This window comes from Scyliorhinus canicula, chromosome 14, assembly GCF_902713615.1.
Source record: "Scyliorhinus canicula chromosome 14, sScyCan1.1, whole genome shotgun sequence".
NCBI lineage: Eukaryota > Metazoa > Chordata > Chondrichthyes > Carcharhiniformes > Scyliorhinidae > Scyliorhinus > Scyliorhinus canicula.
In genome coordinates this window covers 83,787,986-83,810,973 of record NC_052159.1, presented here as the reverse complement: position 1 = coordinate 83,810,973, position 22,988 = coordinate 83,787,986, and the positions used below count along the sequence as shown (strand labels likewise).

General features: G+C 45.3%; 1 protein-coding gene across 14 annotated transcripts in view; it reads left to right on the top strand.

The window, feature by feature from the left end:
• sytl2a (synaptotagmin-like 2a) overlaps positions 1-22,988 on the top strand; it is a 162,634-nt gene that overhangs the window by 122,463 nt on the left and 17,183 nt on the right. For 10 of the 14 annotated variants that reach the window (XR_005463175.1, XM_038818132.1, XM_038818130.1 and 7 more), the window contains 5 exons: positions 2,359-2,457; positions 3,366-3,419; positions 5,439-5,527; positions 8,995-9,108; positions 21,612-21,778. Coding sequence is in view for 13 of the 14 variants with exons in the window: in XM_038818132.1 (XP_038674060.1) it covers positions 2,359-2,457; positions 3,366-3,419; positions 5,439-5,527; positions 8,995-9,108; positions 21,612-21,778 (523 nt within the window). In the remaining variant the exon portion in view is untranslated. The remainder of the gene's footprint in view (positions 1-2,358; positions 2,458-3,365; positions 3,420-5,438; positions 5,528-8,994; positions 9,109-21,611; positions 21,779-22,988) is intronic. The other 4 variants (XM_038818131.1, XM_038818134.1, XM_038818123.1 and 1 more) reach the window with 2 other exon arrangements.

Here is a 22,988-nt window from a genome sequence, read left to right as displayed (position 1 = left end):
CTGGAGAGTCTCCTGCTGCTCTTGCGTGCACTGCCTCCATTCCTCTAGGTCTCCGCCGGCAGCCATCTTGTGCTTCTTCCCTCACTTTTTCTTAGGTGCTGCCACCACTCTCTTGCTTGCCCCACTCCTGGTCCAGGCCATACACCGATGGGGAACTGCTGCTGACTCCTTCCCACATCGGGAATCATCGAAAAAGTGCCGCTGGGGGCCCTAAAAAGAGCCCAAAAGTCCGTTCCTGGCGGGAGCTGCCGAACGTGCAGCTTAGCTCCGCATAGCCACAACCGGAAGTCAGTCAGGAATTTCCTGATGTTGCGATCCCGCCTCCTGTCCAGCAGTACCTGCCTATGCTTTTTTCATAGTAGGGTGTGGGGACAGGCTGGGGTTGGAGCCACCATCTCCTGAAACGGAACCGTGGTGGGAACAGAGATAGATGGATGCCAAGGCAGGCAAGTTGGTGACCCACCTCTTATTTAGAAGTCGGCGATAGAAGGACCTTGGCCTCTCACACCACCCCAGGAGTTTCATCTGATTACTATTAAGTACAACTGAGATGACCTCTTAATGTACATTCTCAAACAAGTTCCTACCAGGGCACTGCACCAAAAGACCACTCTGGGATCCAATATGGATTTGGGGCACTTTAAGGGCTTCCTAGTGGTTGTAGTTGTAGCTCCAGGGGTTGAGGTTAATGGGCTCATGTGGGTGGTTGAGGAAGGGTATTTGGGACATGCTCGCCATCTGCCTTGCTCCATCCATATCTGCACCGTATTATTCCCGGACACCTTTCCCAGCTCATTTGATTGATCTTGGGGAATCTGAGGTGGTGTTGTCAGTTATTACGCCTGATGTATATACAATATCAAACATTCATTCCTGACCCTTGATGTGCCGCCATGAAAGGTCAGGAACCAACGATTTTCTTCCATCCCCTTTACTCAAGGTACTTTGCGTGGTTTGTTATCCCATTTCCAACTCTCCTGGGCTACATCTTGGGCATGCCAATTTGTTAACATGATATTTAAGCATTCCTGATCACAGTGGGCATTGCTCACGCTCTGGTAGAATGGGCCTGGTGTCAACCCCTGAGGAAAAAAATATCTCTCCTCATCTCTGTCTTAAATGGTGATCCCTTATTTTTAAATAGTGAGTTTCTAGTTTCTCTCCCGAAAGGAAACATCCTTTTCTGCATCCATCCTGTCAAGACCCCACATGATCTTGAATCTTTCAATCAAGTTGTCACTTACTCTTCCAAATTCCAGTAGGTACAAGCCTTGCCTATTCAACTCTTCCTCATAAGACAACCCTCCCATTGTGGCTATTGATCTTCTCTGAATTGCTTCCAATGCATCATTCCTTAAATGAGGAAACTAATATTGTACACAGTACTCCAGATGTGGCCTCTCTAAAGCCCTTATAATTGAAGCATAACTCCTTACTTTTGTATTCCATTCACCTTACAATACACAGTAAACATTCTATTAGTTTTCCTAATTATTTGCTGTACAATGATACTAACATTTAACTATTCATGCACTGGGACATCCAGATCCCTCTGCATCTTGGAGCTGTACAATCTCTCGCCATTAATTCTTCCTGTCAAAATGGACAAATTCACATTTTACCACATTATGCTCCCATTTGCCAGATCTTTACCCACTCAATCTATCTATATATTTTTGCAGCCTTATTATGTCCTCCTTCTCAATTACTTTCCTACATATCTTTGTGTCATCCAACAATCCTTCTGACCCTTCATCCAAGTCATTTAAATTTTAAAAAGTTGAGGCCCCACATCAGATCACTACTGGTTCCATCTTGTTAACCAGAAAATTACCCATTTATACCTACTCTCGGTTTCCTGTTAGCAAGCCAATCATCTGTCCATGCTAATATGTTACCCCCGATATCCTGACCTTTTATTTTCTGCAATAATCTTTGGTTCAACACCTTACAAATGCCTTCTGGAAATCTTGGTACAGGGCACCCTTTAGCCACAGAAAATGCTACTTCAAAGAACTCTAATTTGGTCAAACATGATTTCCAAATGAATAACCTTTGCATGCAAATTCCACCTTTTGTGAATTACTGCTAGTAGTTGCTAGCCAAGTGACAAGAGTAGAAACTTTGGGAGAATCAGAAGGGCAAGTAAAGTTTAAAAAATCTTTTGTACTCTGAAACCAAATAATATTGTACCTGACCAAGCAGTGCCATTCTGTCCAAAGTGGCAAATGTTTTGTCACAGCGTACAGAAATTCCAATATGGCGACAAAGTCATATCTTGATTATTCTTAATTAGGCACTGATTAAGGGACTCTTTAAATATCGTATTTTTCAATTGTCAAGATGTTCCCTTTCCAGCAGGTGAGGAAGAAGAGATGTCTGCTTCGGCTTTGAAAAGAAACTCGCGTTTAAATGAAACTTACAAAAGTCTACAGGATATCAATGCCACCTCCTCAAGTGAGTACATGAATTAATCAACTGCCTTATCCTTACTTTCGAAGCCATAAGTACATTAATCCAATCTTTCTCTAATCTTATCAGGAGCAGGTAAATGGCATCCATGATGTAATTTAGCTTGTGACACAAAGCTGAAAATGTAATGCAGACCGTTAAATACGTTTCATTTAATTGTATATGCTTTATCGAATGTATATATTTCACTCTTTGGACTGAGGCGAGTTTTCCTGTTTCTACTTTCCCTTGTAGCAAATTTTAGAAACATTTTAGTTGGGAAGTGGGAGCAAATTAATTTCCAAAATATGCATGTTTAATTTAATTTGTAACCATGAATTTTTATTGTTTATAAAAAAGGGAAAACAAAGTATTTTTAATGTGAGATTCTGTGATCCTCAGTGATAATTGTGCTAGAACGGGAAGATAGAATTGTAACTAAATATAGCAACACTCCAAATGTCTGTTCCATTGAGTTTGGTTCCTGCTGAAAGAATAAAGTCACTGGAACATGTTAACATTTTTTGCTTTTGTCACTTTAACATCACAAAGTGGTGGAGATTGGAGGTGAGGCAGTGAGCAGAGCCGAGGTATTACCTGTCACAGTACCAGTTACTGAAAACCTGTTCAATATCCTCAATGCAAATTCTATTTTAAAATAAGATTTGTGTGGGCGGTGCTACCTAGAACTGGAAACTAGAAGTACATTTCAGTAAAAGGGGTTCTTCTGCATAAACATATTAAAGTAAATGTCTCCCGCATCGGCTGATGAAATAGGATAATTTTTATGAGGGCCGAGAACCGTTATTCATTCTGTTGCTTTAAGTTTTAATGATTTTGTTTAACTTGCCTTCATTACATTGTTACAAATATCAGTGACTTAAATACAGTATCCTTTTATTTTTGTCAAACAGTGTCAGATACTTTGGATTCTGCAAACAAAGAAATGATCCTCAGTGCTGACAATGGTAAATATATTTGGTGGAGTCTGAAACGTATTTCTTCTCGGTGTCAGATTCAGATTGAAAACTAGTGTGTAGCTTTCCACTTGCACACATCAGTTTTCTCTCCAGGTGTTGAGCTTCTTCAAAGGAAAACGATGAATGGGTGTGTTTTATGCTGTCACTCTGGCAGGGCGAAGCCTGAGAGATCGGGGAATCATTGGAATCATCTTTAAAGGGTGCCACGATCAGAACTCAGTGTTAATTGTTATGTATCTGGGAATACGTTCTTGATGGATCTGCATCAAGTGATGTGTAGTGATGCCAGCAGAGTGTTTGCGCAGGCTTTGAGCAGATCAACATCCTGATTGTATTGAGTGACATCCTTAAGCAAACTCTCATCGTTTTTTTGCAAGAATCCAGAGTACGGGTACCTCCATACCTTCTTTCTCCCCCCCCCCCCCCCCCAATCCCAATGTGGGCGGGCACTCGTATGGAGCTGCAATCCCTTGCCGGACAATTGGCGCGGGATCCACCTCCCGGGACATCCGTTGGGGGATCCTCCAGCTTCGGCAGGTACTGCTGGAGAGAATCTCTCTTCAGTGTTTGCCTGTGTCGCCGTTCTGTCTGACGGTGATCAAGGGCTGAAAATCAAGGTTTTTGTTCATATATTTTTGTAATAACATGTTGACATGACAGACTTTTACTATTAAACTAATGTATTCACTAAGTTATCCATAAGGAACATCAGTGTATTTTCAGACTTTGACTTCTTTAATACTTAAATCTAAGTATTTAAAATCAGAATTAGAATAAGTGCTTGAAGTGGTGCCAAGTGTTATGGGCAGAAATTTAAATGTATTTTAAACAGCCCCGATTTCTCCCCTCACCACCCATCCGTAAACAAAAGTGTTATAAATGGTAATGTATTCTCCCTCCATTTTGATGTGGTCCAACTTTGGTTAGAAAAACCCACAGCAAACTTGAGATGGGATTAATTTATTTGCACACATTCAAATTCAGGAAGTAGGAGGGTTTGTTGCCTCATAATTCCTGGTAAATTTGCATAATAAAAGAGGGATAGAAAAAAAAGGTACAGGGCAAAGACCACAGAATAAATAATTATTGTTTCACACGAGACCAGAATGAAAAATCCAGTGGTGTATTTTTTCCACACGAGTTGGCTAGCTGCACACTAATGCTGGACATTTCACTTTCTTGACGAGATTATGTTCACGCAGAGATGGGCACATAGAGATGAATTAGTCTTGTAGGCCCTGATTCAGAAGTTCCAGTAGATAGTGTCGACAGGGGTCAGACATTCACTTGGACCAAGCTCTTGTTCGGAGTTGCTGTATGGTTGATCAAGATGTTTGTCTGAGTTTTTCAGTCCACAAGGCAGATTAACTGGTTTTAGCAGTGGACAAAGGATGTGTGTTCCTTTGTCTGGGTTCATGAGATGGATTGAACATTGATAATTTCAAAAGAGGTTTCAGGGAAATCTATCAGACTTGTTATCTCCATTGGCCAGGCCTTAGCCGTAGAAATGTAAATGGTCTTTAGACAGTACTCATGGATTTGATCTCTCTAGTCACAGGGGTTACTGGCATCACTTCGGAGGTAACTAGATAGAGGTAACTATGCCGAATGCCAGGAGGTTTATTTTGTTTTGAGTCAAAGCCAGCAATGACTTTAATCATTTTGAAGCCTTTGCCCAGTTTTTCAAATTTATTAATCAATATGTATAAATTAGCCACCTTGATTATATTTTTAGAAAAATTATATACGAGTGAGACCTTGGCTCTGAGACAAAAAGGAATTTGGATTTGCAGAAGCAGAGGTTACATGGAGATCAACAGGGCTGGAATGGATTACAGGAGTAACGACTGCTGCCTCTAAGCAATCGGAACCTCCTTCACTGTAGTTTAATCAATTATATTTGTATGCTGTAGAATCTATTAATGGTGAAATTATTTTGTACGTTGTTGCATTAAATAAATTTTCTTCAGTATTTTTGACCAAAAAGTTATGTTTATGTTTGTTTAGTTTACACTATTCCAATATCACCAGAAAATACATCTTTACAGTCGAAAAGAATGAAACGATTGAGTAAATCGGTACCTGCATTTCCAGAGGTAAGGAAAACATGGTTCAGAACGTCAGTATTTTTATTGAGTCATTTGACTTCCATGAATCTGAATTATATAAACTTTTTATCTGACATTCTACCACAACTGTTGATGTAGTCATGTACAGTAAAGTTCTTATGAATTGTTATGTAGGTCCAATGACCTGTACACAGGCCGGTGCCTCAGTATTACACATCAGCCTCATCACAACAGGTGGGAAGGATTAAAGTGTTGCTTTACAGCTCCAGGGTCCCAGGTTCGATTCCTGGCTTGGGTCACTGTCTGTGTGGGGTCTGCACTTTCTCCATGTGTCTGCTTGAGTCTTCTCCAGGTGCTCCAGTTTCTTCCTACAAGTCCTGACAGACGTGCTGTTAGGTAATTTGGACATTCTGAATTCACTCTGTGTACCCGAACAGGCGAAGGAATGTGGTGACTTGGGGATTTTCACTGTAACTTCATTGCAGTGTTAATGTAAACCTACTTGTGACAATAAAGATTATTAAAGCTATGATAATTTCTCCTAACCAGGGCTGGGAGTGTGGAGTATTTCCTATTGCAGAGACCGGTGGGAAATCATGCCATATCTTCCGGCCCCGATCTCATTGATTATGCAGCTGGGTGTTTTGTGCCATATTGCCCACTGGCACAGCAGGCATGATGGCGCATAGTCCATCATTGTCTCCATATTGAAAAGATGCCCAACATCACTGACCCACTCGTGAAGAAAGAAGAGCGACCTTCTGAAAATGAGGATGGATCTCGGGGGACAATCTGATGGACCACAATGACACTGACTCTGGAAGATCCACCTGTAGATGCTTCCCCCACCCACTGTTGTAGGTCTCAGGGTCCAGGATTGCTGGTGGCCTCCGTTCCAAACTCCGGAGATAGTCCCAGATATCATTCAGTCTTGACATCTGCATGCCACTTTATTTCAGATGTGTTTTGGAAAGGCATGTTTTCCTACTGGCACCACGGTGAATCAGACATGAGTGGAAGATTCTGGTCAGACCTTCATCTGTATCCAATTAGTGTGATGCAAATCAGTTTCATTTCAGCTGCCCCTGGGGGAGGTATGTAGGGGGTGAGGGAGGGGGCACGGTTGAGGGAAAGTGATACGGCCCCATCAGGAATTGGGAACTGTCTGACACTTGTGACACATTAAACACACTTGAGCACAACCAGTGTGATGCCTCTGCCACTTTCTTCCATAATGCGGGCCGACCTCCGAACCTTTGGCCCATCTCTCCAGGCAGCTTCCCCTGCCCGTAGCACTCATCCACCCTCTGGCTGTGGACATGTCCCTGGAGCTGTGTCCCATCCCCTGGGTGTTCGGATGTTGGCTGCTGCGTGTATGGTGTTGCCTCCCGCAGTGTTCAGGTACACTGTCCATCCATATTGAAAATGTGCCCAACATCACTGAGCCACTAGTGAAGAAAGTAGAGCGACCTTCTGAAAATGAGGATGGATCTCTGGGTACAACGTAGATAGAAATGGCTGCCTCAAGACTTGCATAAGAAACAATTACAACAGGAATTTACTTCCAGAGCTACAGCACATAATTTTTAGATTTGATTTTGTATCAAGTCCTCCAACAGGAGATGAAGATGGAATTAGGTTGCTGTTGATTGTCACAGCCTGCATCAGTTCACACTTGGTAACAAATAACTTCTCAACTCCATACGTTTCATGACCTGTGTCCAACTTGTTTTTTGTTTAATTCATTTTCAGATGTTTTAAAACTTTCAAGTTTGGAACCTGGCATTGATTTTCAACTAAATCTCCCTTGCAATTGGAGATTGAATTGGATATCCTTCCAAAAGCAAGATCACAAGGCAATGACTCCCACAAGCTACATGGCCGGCCCACCCACGGGAATACACATGAGTTGTGTGAAGTGCTCACTTAAACACGATTGCCAATTCCCTATTCGCAATAGCCTTCAGCCGCATGGCCAGATGCCTCAGCAGTCTGTGGGGTTATGGGTAGTCGGTGGGGCAGACGGGCAGGGGCTAGTGTTGTCCCCAGAATGGATACACACGATCCAGGGGTTGGCATGGCGCTGCCTCATGCGGTTGTCCTCCCAGCGCCTCTCCCACCCATCTCCCCCATGGCGGCCCACCCCTCAGGAGGATGGTCCCCCGCCAAGCATGGGAGTGGCAAGCCCAGCACTGGGTTCATTGCCTGTGAGCAAAGATGGCTACTCACCACCTCTGCTGCCTGCAGAAGCCCTTCCGCCAGGTTCACGTTTTTCAAAAGGAGTACTAATCGGCACCAGCGTGACCACTTGTTGGGGAGGCCGTTGGAAATGGGGTGGTTCCTGTTTATTGTTAATTGTATGGAAATAGGGCTAAGTGGTGATAATTGGTTTCTCGCCACACTCCCGATTTCGCTTGCGGGAGAGCATGCCGGTTTCATCGCAAACTGTTTCAACTAAATCTCCCTTGCAAATGTAGACTGAATTGGATATCCTTCCAAAAGCAAGATGACAAGACAAAAAAAAGTTTGCTGACATCATGTACAGTGTACAAAATCAATAACTATTTCCTTCTTTTGAAGCCAATTTGTGCACCCCCTCCCCATCCCAAAGTTGCAAGGGCGGTCTCTCCACATGGTGCCATTCCCTCCTATAATTAATAAAATGTTAATGAAGGTGGGAAGTGGTCCTTCATTGGCCATTTAATTGGTTTCTTGCTGAAGTTCCCATCACTGAGAATATTTTATGTTGGTGGGAAGATGCTGGGCTCCTCTTCTGAGGCCTACTGCCACCATTTTGAGGCCTTTTGCCTTTCAGCCCATTTCCAGAAGCTGGTAAAATCTAGCCTGAGATGTTTAGAAGTGCTGGAATCTGCAGGGCTATGGGTTGTGTGCAGGAAGATGGAATTAAAAAGGGCACCTTTGGGTAAGTCTGAACAAGATAGGCCGAATGGCCCCCTTCTGTGCTGTATCACTTCTCTGGTTCTAAGTGAAATACTAAACTTGCACAATTAAAGTGAGAGCTATTGTTGTAAATTAATGACCTGAAGTTAATGAAAATTATATATGTGCATGGGCAATGTTGTTTTATTTTAATGTATATTTGAATATAATGATATCTTTGATTCTTGAAAATTCATGGGATGAATCTGTGCTTAGTTCTGAGCACTCCAGTGTCAAATAATGTCCTCTGGGAATGAAATGCAGGTAGTCAGAAGGGTTTTACAAATAGTGAGGATATGGCTCTTTTTAAAAATAACCTTCCAATTAGCTTGAATAGTACTAATTATTTATGTAATTAATGTAATAATCATTTATAATTTTTAGTTTATAATATATGATTTTTCCATACTGAGATTAAACAAAAACATATTTGGAACTTCAGCATTGTTGTTCAGAAATACAGAACAAAATCTGGTAGCATATTTGGCACATTACTGATGATGTTGCTATTAAAAAGCAATTGACAACACGTGATTTATTATGGCGTTCTATAGAATGATGATGCAGACTCCATGTCGGAGAGCAGTTTCCAGATGGACAGGCGTGGGACAATTGCAAGTTCTCTAACAAACATTAGCAGCTCTTCTGGCATGGCATCAAGATCCTCTGTATGTAAAACATTTTTGTTACTCCATTGTAACGCTTTTACTAACCTCATCTCAACAATGTTATTTGTATGTTCGTCCCAATCTTGCCCTCCCTCCCCATTCATATAAATTGATAGCACTGTTGGTTGTTGTCTGCATGAACTGCATTTCAAACTAAACATTGAGCGGAAGTTAATGTAGTCCGTTGGAGTGGGCATGATGGCAGTGGGGCTGGGACAATTAGTTGGGCGTTCTGTATTGGATTCCTGGCATCAGGAAACCTGGCAATTAAGTTGGGGACAGGATGAAATTGACATAGGGATCCCACCTGCTGATGGCAGGATGTCAATTAGGCCCATTAATGAACCTCCAACGTTTGTGGTGGTTTAGGGATTTAATGAGACTCTCGGGGATCTCCCAAAAGCTGCCCAGCAAGCTCTGATTGGTTTGCCTATGGCCTCGTGGGAAGGGATCAATCTAATTACATGTTTTGATAAAGTAACAAGAGAAAATTGATCTTGTCTGTATGATTTTAAGAGAGAATTTCATGAAGTACCATATCGAAGGCTGGTTAACAAATTGAGGCTCATGGAATAGGAGGTTCGTATCAGCGTGGATAAAAAATTGTCTTAAGGCCACGAGCTGTAGTAGATGATTGTTTTTCAGATTAGAGGAAGGTAGACGGTGGTGCTTCCAAAGGGTTAGTGTTAGGACCATTGATATTTGTATACATAAAACGACTTGGATACTGGAATACAGAACAACATTTCAAAAGTTACTGATGCTATCAATCTTAGAGATGTGGCAAAATAAGTGAGAATGATATCAATTGACAGCAAAGGTCATAGAAGAGAATGAGCAGACAAATGGCAGATGGAATTTAATACAGAAAAATGTGATGGAACATAACAGAAAATACAGTGCAGAAGAAGGCCATTCGGCCCATCGAGTCTGCACCGACCCACTTAAGCCCTCACTTCCACCCTGTCCCCCTAACCCAATAACCCCTCCTAACCTTTTTGGTCACCAAGGGCAATTTATCATGGCCAATCCACCAAACCTGCAGGTCTTTGGACTGTGGGAGGAAACTGGAGCACCCGGAGGAAACCCACGCAGACACGGGGAGAACGTACAGACGGTGACCCAGCGGGGAATCAAACCTGGGACCCTGGTGCTGTGAAGCCACAGTGCTAGCCACTTGTGCTACCATGCTGATGTGATGTATTTTGACAGAAGGAACAGAAAGAAGCAATATAAACATAATAGCACTGTTCTGAAATGTGTGGTGAGATAGAGAAACCTGAGGAGTTCATGTGCATAGATCTTTTTTTTTTAATAAATAATTTTATTGAGGTAGTTTTTGGCTTTGTAAACAGTTACAACAGACATCAACAGAAAGAAAGCAAAAAAGGCAAAAATGTGCAAACATCCATGTACATTCAATACTTCAATCGTAACATACTGCACAAGCCTGCTCCTCTCCCACCGGTACTACCCGCCATTTTATCCCCTCTACTCTACTCTTAACCTCTTAACGCCCCCCCCCCCCCCCCCCCCCCCCCCGAACCCCTGTACAGATCCCCTCAAGGCGAACGTAATTTTTTCCATACCCAGAAAACTCGACATGTCCGCAAGCCACAACTCAGTCTTCGGGGGCTTTGAGTCCCTCCACGCCAATAGTATTCGTCGCCGGGCTATCAGGGAAGCAAAGGCCAAAACATCGGCCTCTTTCTCCACCTGGACTCCCGGGTCTTCCGAAACCCCAATAAATGCCACCCCTGGACCCATCACCACCCTTGTTTTTAGTACCCATAACATGATGCCCGCAAATCCCTCCCAGTACCCCCTCAGCTTAGGGCATTCCCAAAACATGTGAACGTGGTTCGCTGGTCCTCCCGCGCACCTAGCGCATTTGTCCTCTATCCCAAAGAATTTGCTCATCCGAGCCACCGTTATGTAGGCTCGGTGAACGACCTTAAATTGAATCAGCCTGAGCCTGGCACATGTCGCGGTCAAATCTACCCTACTCAGGGCCTCTGCCCACAGCCTGTCCTCCATTTCCCCGCCTAGCTCCTCCTCCCATTTAAGTTTCAGTTCCTCCGTCTGGGACCCTTCCTTCCTCATGAGCACCTTATAAATATCAGAGACTCTACCCTCCCCTTCTTCCCCTCTAGAGACTATTCTGTCTTGGATCCCCCTTGGCGGGAGGCGTGGGAAAGATGGGACCTGTCTACGAACAAAGTCCCGCAACTGTCGGTACCTAAAATCATTTCCCCTTACCAGCCCAAATTTCTCCTCCAAGCTCCTCAAACTCGCAAAGCTCCCTTCCAGGAACATATCGCCCACCCTTCCCACCCCCGCCCGCCGCCATGCTCGAAACCCCCCTTCCATACTCCCGGGGGCAAACCGATGGTTGTCGCAGATTGGCACCCAAACCGACGCCCCCATCTCCCCTACATGCCCCCTCCACTGGCCCCATATCCGCATGGTCGCCACCACTACCGGGCTGGTGGAGTACCTAGCCGGCGGCAGCGGTGGAAGAGCCGTGACCAGGGCTGCCAAGCTGGAGCCCCTGCACGAAGCCGCCTCCACCCGCTCCCAGATAGACCCCGTACCCACCATCCACTTCCTTATCATAGCGATGTTGGCCGCCCAGTAATAATTAATCAGACTCAGCAAAGCCAGCCCTCCCTCGCTGCGGTTCCTCTCCAGCATCGCCTTCTTCACCCGCGTGGATTTTCCCGCCCAGACAAAGCTCATGATCATCCTGTTAACTCTTTTGAAGAAGGACTGTGGGACAAAGATCGGGAGGCACTGAAAAACAAACGAAAATCTAGGGAGGATTGTCATCTTTACAGTCTGCACCCTCCCTGCCAGCGACAGCGGGAGGAACTTAATAAGTACTTTGCGTCAGTCTTCACAGTAGAAGACATGAGTAATATCCCAACAATTCAGGAAAGTCAGGGGGCAGAGTTGAATATGGTTGCCATCACAAAGGAGAAGGTGCTAGAGAAACTAAAAGGTCTGAAAATTGATAAATCTCCGGGCCCAGATGGGCTACATCCTAGAGTTCTAAAGGAGATAGCTGAAGAAATAGTGGAGGCGTTAGTTATGATCTTTCAAAAGTCACTGGAATCAGGGAAAGTCCCAGAGGATTGTAAAATCGCTGTTGTAACCCCCCTGTTCAAGAAGGGAACAAGAAAAAAGATGGAAAATTATAGGCCAATTAGCCTAACCTCGGTTGTTGGCAAAATTCTAGAATCCATCGTTAAGGATGAGATTTCTAAATTCTTGGAGGTGCAGGGTCGGTTTAGGACAAGTCAGCATGGATTTAGTAAGGGGAGGTCGTGCCTGACAAACCTGTTAGAGTTCTTTGAAGAGATAACTAATAGGTTAGACCAAGGAGAGCCAATGGATGTTATCTATCTTGACTTCCAAAAGGCCTTTGACAAGGTGCCTCACGGGAGACTGCTGAGTAAAATAAGGGCCCATGGTATTCGAGGCAAGGTACTAACATGGATTGACGATTGGCTGTCAGACAGAAGGCAGCGAGTTGGGATAAAAGGTTATTTTTCGGAATGGCAACCGGTGACAAGTGGTGTCCCGCAGGGTTCAGTGTTGGGGCCACAGCTGTTCTCTTTATATATTAACGATCTAGATGACGGGACTGGGGGCATTCTGGCCAAGTTTGCCGATGATACAAAGATAGGTGGAGGGGCAGGTAGTATTGAGGAGGTGGGGAGGCTGCAGAAAGATTTAGACAGTTTAGGAGAATGGTCCAAGAAGTGGCTGATGAAATTCAACGTGGGCAAGTGCGAGGTCTTTCACTTTGGAAAAAAGAATAGAGGCATGGACTACTTTCTAAACGGTGACAAAATTCATAATGCTAAAGTGCAAAGGGACTTGGGAGTCCTAGTCCAGGATTCTCTAAAGGTAAACTTGCAGGTTGAGTCCGTAATTAAGAAAGCAAATGTAATGTTGTCACAAATGTAATGTTGTCATTTATCTCAAGAGGCTTGGAATATAAAAGCAGGGATGTACTTCTGAGGCTTTATAAAGCACTAGTTAGGCCCCATTTAGAATACTGTGAGCAATTTTGGGCCCCATACCTCAGGAAGGACATACTGGCACTGGAGCGGGTCCAGCGGAGATTCACACGGATGATCCCAGGAATGGTAGGCCTAACATACGATGAACGTCTGAGGATCGTGGGATTATATTCATTGGAGTTTAGGAGGTTGAGGGGAGATCTAATAGAAACGTACAAGATAATGAATGGCTTGGATAGGATGGACGTAGGGAAGTTGTTTCCATTAGCAGGGGAGACTAGGACGCGGGGGCACAGCCTTAGAATAAAAGGGAGTCACTTTAGAACAGAGATGAGGAGAAATTTCTTCAGCCAGAGAGTGGTAGGTCTGTGGAATTCATTGCCACAGAGGGCGGTGGAGGCCGGGACATTGAGTGTCTTTAAGACAGAAATTGATAAATTCTTGATTTCTCGAGGAATTAAGGGCTATGGGGAGAGAGCGGGTAAATGGAGTTGAAATCAACCATGATTGAATGGTGGAGTGGACTCGATGGGCCGAATGGCCTTACTTCCATTCCTATGTCTTATGGTCTTATGTATCCCATCTCCGAAACTCTCCATTTGCTCCACCACCCTGGCCAAATGTAACTTGTGCAGCCTGCCCCAGTCTCGTGCCACCTGGATTCTCAAATACCGGAAATTTTCCTCAACCAGCCTAAACGGTAGCCCTCTCAATCTGTTCTCCCGGCCCCTTGCCTGTACCACAAACATTTCACTCTTGGCCATATTTAATTTGTATCCTGTAAACTGGCCGAACTTCCTCAACATTCCCAGTATACTTCCCATCCTGGCCACTGGGTCCGACACGTACAGGAGCAGGTCGTCTGCGCAAAGAGAGACCCTCTGTTCTACCCCGCCCCTCACCATCCCCTTCTATCCCTCTGCGGCACTCAGCGCAATCGCCAGTGGCTCTATGGCCATCGCAAACAGCAGCGGGGAGAGCGGGCAGCCCTGTCTGGTCCCTCGGTACAGCCTAAAGTACTCCGACACTTCTCTGTTAGTCCTGACGCTGGCCTTCGGGGCCTGATATAATAATTTGATCCAATTCACCAGTCCCTCCCCGAACCCAAACCGTCCGTGCACCTCCCATAGATAGTCCCACTCCACCCGGTCAAAGGCCTTCTCGGCGTCCATTGCCACCACTACCTCCACCTCCCTGCCCGCCGGGAGCATCATTATCACATTAAGTAATCTTCTCAGGTTGGCCGCCAGCTGCCTACCTTTCACGAACCCAGTTTGGTCCTCCCCAATCACCTCCGGTACGCAGTCCTCCATTCTAACCGCCAGTACCTTTGCCAGGAGCTTGGCGTCAACATTAATCAGGGAGATTGGCCTGTAGGACCCGCACACCTCTGGGTCTTTACCCCGCTTCAATATCAGTGATATAGTGGCTTGCGACATTGTCGGCGGCAGGGTCCCTCTGTCCCTTGCCTCATTGAAAACCCTCGCCAAGACCGGGCCCACCAGCTCAGAAAACTTCCTATAGAACTCTACTGGGTATCCATCCGGCCCTGGGGCTTTCCCCGACTGCATAGTCTTTAGGCCCCCCAATACCTCCTCCACTCTAATCGGGTCCCCCAGCTCATCCACTCGCCCCCCACCTACTGTTGGGAATGTTAACCCGTCCAGAAACCTTTTCATCTACTCCGGTTTTTCCGGCGGCTCCGAAGTATACAGCTTGCGATAGAAGTCCCGGAATACCTTATTCAATCCTGCCGGGTCCTCCACTTTGCGCCCCTCCCCATCCATTGCTCTACTTATTTCCCTGGCCGCCTCCCTCTTCCTGAGTTGCTGCGCTAACAGTCTGCTAGCCGTTTCCCCATGCTCATACACCACGCCACTCGCCTTCCTGAGCTGTTCCATGGCCCTACTCGTGGATAGTGCCCCCAGTTCCGCCTGTAGTCTCTGCCTCTCCCAGAGTAAAACCTCCCCTGGGGACTCCGCGTGCTCTTCATCTATCCGACCCATTTCCCTGACCAATCTATCCATCTCTGCCCTGTCTGCCTTGGCTCTGTGGGCCCCAATTGAAATCAGCTCCCCCTGCACTACTGCCTTTAGCGCCTCCCACAGGGTCGCCGCTGAGACCTCCCCCGTGTCATTCACCTGCAAGTAATTTTGCATACACCTGCGAAGCCTCTCAGATCCCCTCCTCCGACAGCAGTCCCACGTCTAGCCTCCATTGCGGGCGTTGATAGCTCGCCCCCCCGATCTGCAGGTCTACCCAGTGCGGGGCATGGTCTGAGATAGTAATTGCCGATTATTCCGTGTTCTTTACCCCCCCCTATACAATCTCTGCTTAGTACGAAGAAATCTATCCTAGAATATACTTTATGGACGTGTGAGTAAAACGAGTAGCCCCTTCCTATCGGCTGTCTGGCTCTCCAGGGGTCCACTGCCCCCATTTGCTCCATAAACCCTTTCAGCTCCCTTGCCATTGCTGGGAGTCTACCTGTTCTGGGACACGACCGATCTAAAGCCGGCTCAAGGACAATGTTAAAGCCCCCCCCCCCCCCATTATTAGCCTGCGAGAGTCCAGGTCCGGGATCTTCCCCAGCACTCTTTTAATGAAGTCCACGTCATCCCAGTTCAGGGCATATATATTCACCAGCACCACTCTTCTCCCCTCCAGTCTGCCCCTTACCATCAGGTATCTGCCCCCCCTGTCTGTGGCTATGCCCTCCGCCTCAAATTGCACCCGCTTGTTGATCATGATTGCGATCCCCCTGGACTTCGAGTCCAAGTCTGAGTGGAAGACCTGGCTAATCCAGCTCTTCCTTAGCCTGGTCTGGTCAGACACTTTCAGATGTGTCTCCTGCAACATAATTACATCTGCCCGCAAGTGCGCGAACACCCGCGCCCTCTTAACCGGCCCATTCAGTCCCCTGACGTTCCAGGTGATCAGCCTGGTCGGGGGGAACAACCCCCCCCCCCCCCCCCCCCCCCCCCCCAACGCTGGTCAGCCATAGCCTTTCTCGGACCGGCCCCCGGCCCGTGCGTCGCGCCATTCCTGGCCCGCCTATTCGCTGCCTCCACCCTCGACCTCCTTTCAAGTGCCTATTTCAAGTCCCTCCCACGTCAGCAGAACAACCCCCCCCCCCCCCCCCCCCCCCCCTCCACAACATCCCCCGGTACCCCCACCTCTGCCATCCACTGGCTGTGATCTCCCCCCCCCCCCCCCCCACCTGACTCCCTTGACTAGCCAATCTGCTAGCCCGGTGACTCAACACTCCGGCGCCCTCCTGTCTCATTCCCATTATCTCCCCGTCCTCCTCCCCACTCCCCGGTGCCCCATCCCCCTCTCCAACCCACTGGAGCAAACTCACTGGCACAGGAAGGCATGGACATCAACAAAACAAAAAAAACCCCAACCGACGTCCTTGGCCCCCCTTGCTGACCGGCCCCCCTTCGTTACCGTGCCGGCTCCAGTGTCCTCCGTGAGCTGCACAAAAAGTACAAATCCGCCCAAAAAGGAAAAAACAGAAAAAAGAGGAAACATAAGAGAAAGAAAAAAAAAAACAAAAAAAAACCCCCAAACCAATGTCCATGAACAAAGGAAAGAGTCCCAAATGTTCCGCTTGGCACCTTTGACCCAGCAAACCGTTGAACAGCAGTCCAGGCCCATTCGGCGTACCTTCCCACGGTAGTCCTCGTGCCCTAATTCGCGTCCGTGGGGCCTCCTTTCGGGACCAGCCCCTGATCCGTCGCAAAGTCCATCACTTCTTCAGGCTCGGAGAAGTAGTGGTGCTGACCCTGGTGCGTGGCCCATAAACGAGCCGGGAACAGCAGACTAAACTTCACGTGCTTCTTGAACAGCACCTCCTTGACATTCTTAAAGGCCACTCACCGCCGAGCCACCTCCTGGCTTAGGTCCTGGTAAATGCGGAGGACACTGTTGTTCCACGCGCTACTCCTGGCGCTCTTTGCTCACCGCAGCACCCGCTCCTTGTCCATGAACCTGTGGAACCTAATCACCATTGGGCAGGGGGGTCCGCCCAGCCGCCCCTGCCTCGCCTGCTCTCTGTATGCTCCATCCAGCTCCGGCGGTCGCGGAAAGGCTTCGGCCCCCATCAGCTGCATCAATAGGTCTACTACAAACGCTGCGGCATCAGCTCCCTCAGCCCCCTCCGGGAGGCCGACCATCCTCGGGTTGTTCCTGCAGGCTCTATTCTCCAGCTCCTCCACTCTGTCTAGCAGTCTTCTCTGCCGCTCCTTCAGCCCGTCAACTTCTAGCGCCGCAACCATCTGCGCATCCGCCTGCTCCTCCAACGCCTCTCCCAGCTCCTTAACTTTAACATCTTGCGCATCATCCAGCCTCTGGTTCAGCTGATCCACCGCTTTCTGGATTGGGTCCAAGCTGTCCCGCTTCAGCGCTTCAAAACTGGATTTAATTACCTGGAGCATGTTATCCAGCACCTGCTGGATTGCTGAGTCCGGGGTCCGTGTGTCCGCCATCTTAGGTTCCAGGTAAGTTTCTTCAGCTCCTTGTCTCTGTCCCTTTTTCTCTCTCTTCTTCTGCCTCCTGGACTCCCGCTGTTCCATGTGCCGCAGCCCGCTCCTCAGCACTTTCTCCGCCGCCTTCCTTCAGCTCTGTGGTCCTGCTATCGCGGGGAATCAGCCCCTAAATGACCGCCGGAGTGAGAGCCCGCCGAATGTGTGGCTCACTCGGACATCGCCGCCACCGGAAGTCATGCATAGATCTTTTGAAGGTGGTAGGACATATTGAGGGAATTAGCAAAGAATATTGGATCCTGTGTTTCATAAATAGCGGTATTGACTGTAAAAGCAGAGAATTCATGCCAAAGCTTTATATTGCTCTGGTTAGGGTACAACTGAAGGATTGTGCCCTGTTCTCCATAGAATCTCTGCAGTGCAGAAGCAAGCCATTCAGCTCATCATGTCTGCACTGACCCTCTGAAAGAGCATTCTTACCTAGGTCTACTCCCCCGCCCACTCCCGAAACCAAACCTGCACATCCCTGGACACTAAGGGACAATTTATCAGGGAAAATCCACCTAACCCACACGTCTGTGGACTGTGGGCAGAAACCGGAGCACCCAGACGAAACCCACACAGACACTGGGAGAACTTGCAAACTCCACACGGTCAACCAAGGCCATAATTGAGCCCATGTCTCTGACCCTGTGAAGCAGCAGTACTAACCACTGTGCCACCATGCTACCATTTGGCACATTGAATATGCACCGACCCTCTGAAAGAGCACTATACCTATACCCTCTTCCCCCACCCTATCCCCATAACCCCACCTGGTCACTGCATTTTAGGAAAGATGTGAGGATACTTGAGCGGGTGCAGAGGAGATTTACTAGGGCTGGGATTTTAGCTACGAGGTTAAGTTGGAGAAGCTGAAGTTGTTCTCCGTGGAGAAAAGGAGATTGAGGTGAGATTTCTTATATGAATTTATGAAGATTCGATAGAGATGTATAGGATTATGACCAATTTAGATACGGCACACCAGGAAAAATATTCCTATTAGTTGTGAGTACAAGGATTAGCAGAAACAGATTTCAAGTTTTGAGCAAGATAGGCAGAGTGGATGTAAGGAAGAACCTGTTTTAGCTCTGTCGGAGACAGCGATTTTGAGGTGGAAACCAAGACAATTAATGATTTCAAAAGATTATTGGATGGCTATTTGAGGGAAGTAAACTTGCAGGGTAACAGGTTAAAGCACGTGAATGGGAATGACTGGATGATTCTACAGAGCTGGTATTGATTGGATGGGTCAAATCCCCCCCCTCCTGTGCATAATGACTCTGACTCATCCTTTCATTTATGGGTTTTTCTTTAGTTTTAATTTTGCCCATGCCACTATCTTCATTATTTTGTCATCATTGACTAGAGTGATATTTTTAGTGGAATATATTTCTCCTGAACTGTTTTGATCCTTGTTTTAAATAGTTCCCACCACTATACTATGTCTTCGCTTGTCAGATTTCTTGTTTCCATTCCTTGTAATTTCCTTAGTATAATTTTCATTGTCCCAAAACTTAGTTTTCCTGCAGTACATTACTTTGATCTTTGTCTTGATTATGCCTTTCTCAATTATTTTGTTATGTTATGATCACAGTGCCAAGTTTTCCTTTCATGATTATTTCCCTTATCACGTACAGGAAACAGGCCTTCTTTCAGTATTCAGTCCGAGTACTGGTGTCGGTGTTCCCACATTGAGCCCCTGATTTCCCCTCCGTCTTTTAGCCCTGCATTCATTTTCCTGATCTATCCCTGTTAGCCCAATTATCATGACTTGAGTTGTTAATCTTGAGATTGCAACCCATGCTGTTTTTTTTAATGATTCTTAGCTGTTGATATTCCCTCAGAAGGACTACCATCCATTCTACCCTATACCATTGACCCCAACGTGGATCATGACAACGGGATCTTTCCCACCTATTCCAAGTTCTTCTCTAGTTGCTCCAGAATACTCTTCACCCTTGCGCCATTGTTGCAGAAGGACATTGGCAGAAATCTGCTTGTTTGCTTGTTGGAATTTGGGGAGAGGTGGGTGAAGGGTGCTATGTGGTAAAAGAGATCTAGTTGCCAGAACAAAAAATTATTTATATTTAGTATATCAAATTTGTAACTCTTTAATTCTTTCATACCCGGAATAGTTTTATTCTACGGATATGAAGATTTTCTCCCACCAGTCCTGAACCATTGATTATGCATTAGAGATTGAGGCTTCCAGGCCCCACTCAATGCATCTTTCAACTGGCCAGTAGGAGGCATATGACACTGGATCATACATGTCTAGTCATCTGATTCTCTTTTATGTCTTCCCCTTAACACTTAGCAGCAATAATTTGGCGGCATGGAGGATTAAACTTGCAGTTTTGTATGCCATTTGCACTTTGTGCAATAACAAATGGCACTGTCAAGAGGTCTTTCTGACTTTTAAATATTTTTTTAACCTACTCTGCACATTTTTGTGTTGTGGGGGTGACACCCATGCAGACACGGGGCTTCTGACAGTGTTGCAACTATTTGCATGAACTTCTTGTGTGCTGCATCTCATTTGCAGTTGTTGTTACTAACCATGCAGGACAACTGCTGTCATGCTTTGCATAAGATCACCAAAAGAAGGGGAAAAATGAACAGATAGTGCATTAAAGTCACATGAAGGGTTGCGAGATTTAATCAATGAATGACAGTGGTAAAACATAATAACACACTAAATAAATTCCTTGCGTAGCTTTGCTTCAGAGATGAGAGTTTCAAGAAGTTGCATTCCTTTAAGTTAATATGGTCAAACAAAAAACTCCGCAATGCAGCACATTGTTTTTTTTTTTAAATCAATACACCGAACTGGAGGAATTTAAGTCCGATTCTTCCACATTTAAATCAGTCAGCCCCTTTCCCTAATGGAATTTTAAAAAATAATTAATTCATGGGATATGGACATTGCTACCTGATTGACTTTCAAATCTAGGAATTAAATGTAAATGTTCTGTAATTGGAATTTGGAGTGAAGGAGTGGAGTAAGGGAACTACAAATTGATTTTCTAAAGGAACAAACAGAATTGATTTCCTGCTGCCCTGTTAAGAGCTTGAATTTGAAACTAATTTTAAAAAAACTCCGCAATGCAGCCTATTGTTTAAAAAAAAATCACTGCTCAGAGCAGCGCAGTATACTATTTGGAAAGTAAAGTCAGACTCTGGATGGAAAGGGAGGCATTTTAGCCTCGTGGCAATCAGTTTCAAATTCAAGCTCTTACAGGGCAGCAGGAAAACAATTCTGTTTGTTCCTTTAGAAAATCAATTTGTAGTTCCCTTACTCCACTCCTTCACTCCAAATTCCAATTACAGAACATTTACATTTAATTCCTAGTCAATCCGGTAGCAATGTCCATATCCCATGAACTAATTATTTTTTAAAATTCCATTAGGGAAAGGGGCCGACTGATCTAAATGTGGAAGAATTGGACTTAAATTCCTCCAGTTCTGTGTATTTTTTTTTTCCTGGCAGAATGGCATTATCTTCTCTTGTATATAAAAAAACCTTTTTTTTGTCAACTGTTCCAGATTGTAATTTGCCTTAAACTTATTTGACATGTATTTTACAGCTTGCCAATCCTGTTGTGCTTTCCCTGGTGGTACTGGTAGCAGTGATTCAGAAGCCACACTTTGGAGCATTTTTTCTGCTCTCCACATAATTATTGAATCTCTCTTAATTTCAAGATCGAGTAAAATAGATTATGTCCGCTGATCAGTCATTCAGCATTTCTTGAGCAACTCTAAAGGCAGCTGAATCTGAAAGAAATATTTGAAGAAAAACTGAAGTTGCAGCAAAATTGTAAATTGGCACTGCTCCAGGAATAATGGGTGAATGATCTGAAAAAATGTATTCAGCAATCTAAATAACCAATTTTCTTGATGCATATTGTACAGATATTTAATTTTTGAACTATTTGAATGCTCATAGATTAGTGGAAGTACAATGAGCATCTACAGTGGTGACTTTGGAAATATTGATGTCCGAGGGAAGATGCAGTTTTCATTGGATTATGTTGACAAGTTGAAGGAGTTCCATATTTTTGTGGTGCGCTGCTCAGACCTAGCTGCTGCTGAAAAGAAAAATCGATCTGATCCGTGAGTAAATTTAAAAAAAACATATTATTTAATCTTCACAGTATCTATTTTTGTATGCGTGGATCTTATTTCTAACATAGTGCTCAGCCTCCATGATAGTCTATTGATATTATCCAGTATGTAGTTGACCTATACAGACAAAGAACTCTGGTTCGACCGAAGATCTGTACTGCGTTAACTGACCTTGAGTGAGTTCAGCAAGGAAACCATTTCAAGAATTTGAAGAAATCACTATTCCAAGTCTTGGTGCATGACTGGCTGACCACAAATATGATCGTCTGGAGTCTGCCAGTTTGCTTGCAGTGTTTGGTGACTAGTGGGGATTGAGGACATCTCCTTATTGACGGTGATAAATAAACTGTTGCTTAATTTATACACACATGCTTTATTTGAATGGACTACTCATGGGGCTGGTTTAGCTCACAAGGCTAAATCGCTGGCTTTTAAAGCAGACCAAGCAGGCCAGCAGCACGGTTCGATTCCCGTACCAGCCTCCCCGGACAGGCGCCGGAATGTGGCGACTAGGGGCTTTTCACAGTAACTTCATTGAAGCCTACTCGTGACAATAAGCGATTTTCATTTCATTTCATTTTCATTTTCATGTATTAGTCATGCATTTATTCTAGAATGAGGGAGCGTTCATGATTTGTCCTTTGGATTCTCAATGTTCGCTGAAAGCAGATCTAAGTTAGTCAAATAAATATTAGTGATGCAGAAACTATTAAAATCCAGTAATATTATCCAAGGCATAAGTGCCGTTGCTTTAATAAGCGTAAACCACACGACTGCTCAAACTCTAATCCCCTCTGCTGTAGCAATACAAGAAACTTCAGAACAAGCCTGCCTTTTGCAGCTCAAGACATTTTTGGTTTGACTGGATGACTGATTCAAACTTCAACTCCCAGCCCTGAACTGTTTCCATCAGGATGTGTTTCCTGGACAGCCAACAGCAAATCAGCTTAACCTTATCCTTTCCCCCCTTTCATCTTCGATTCCATTGTTCTCAGTACTAGTTTGAACATGTCTGTCCTATTGCCCACACTTTTGGGATCAAATAAAATTTAATAACCTTCCATTATTTACTTATCTAACCTTTGCAAGCTGTAAAACCCTTTTACTCCCCGCACCCCTGTGAAATTAACAGCTGAAAAAACTAAATCCCCCCTCTATCTCCTAATTCAACTTTTTAAACTTTGTTTATTTACTTATA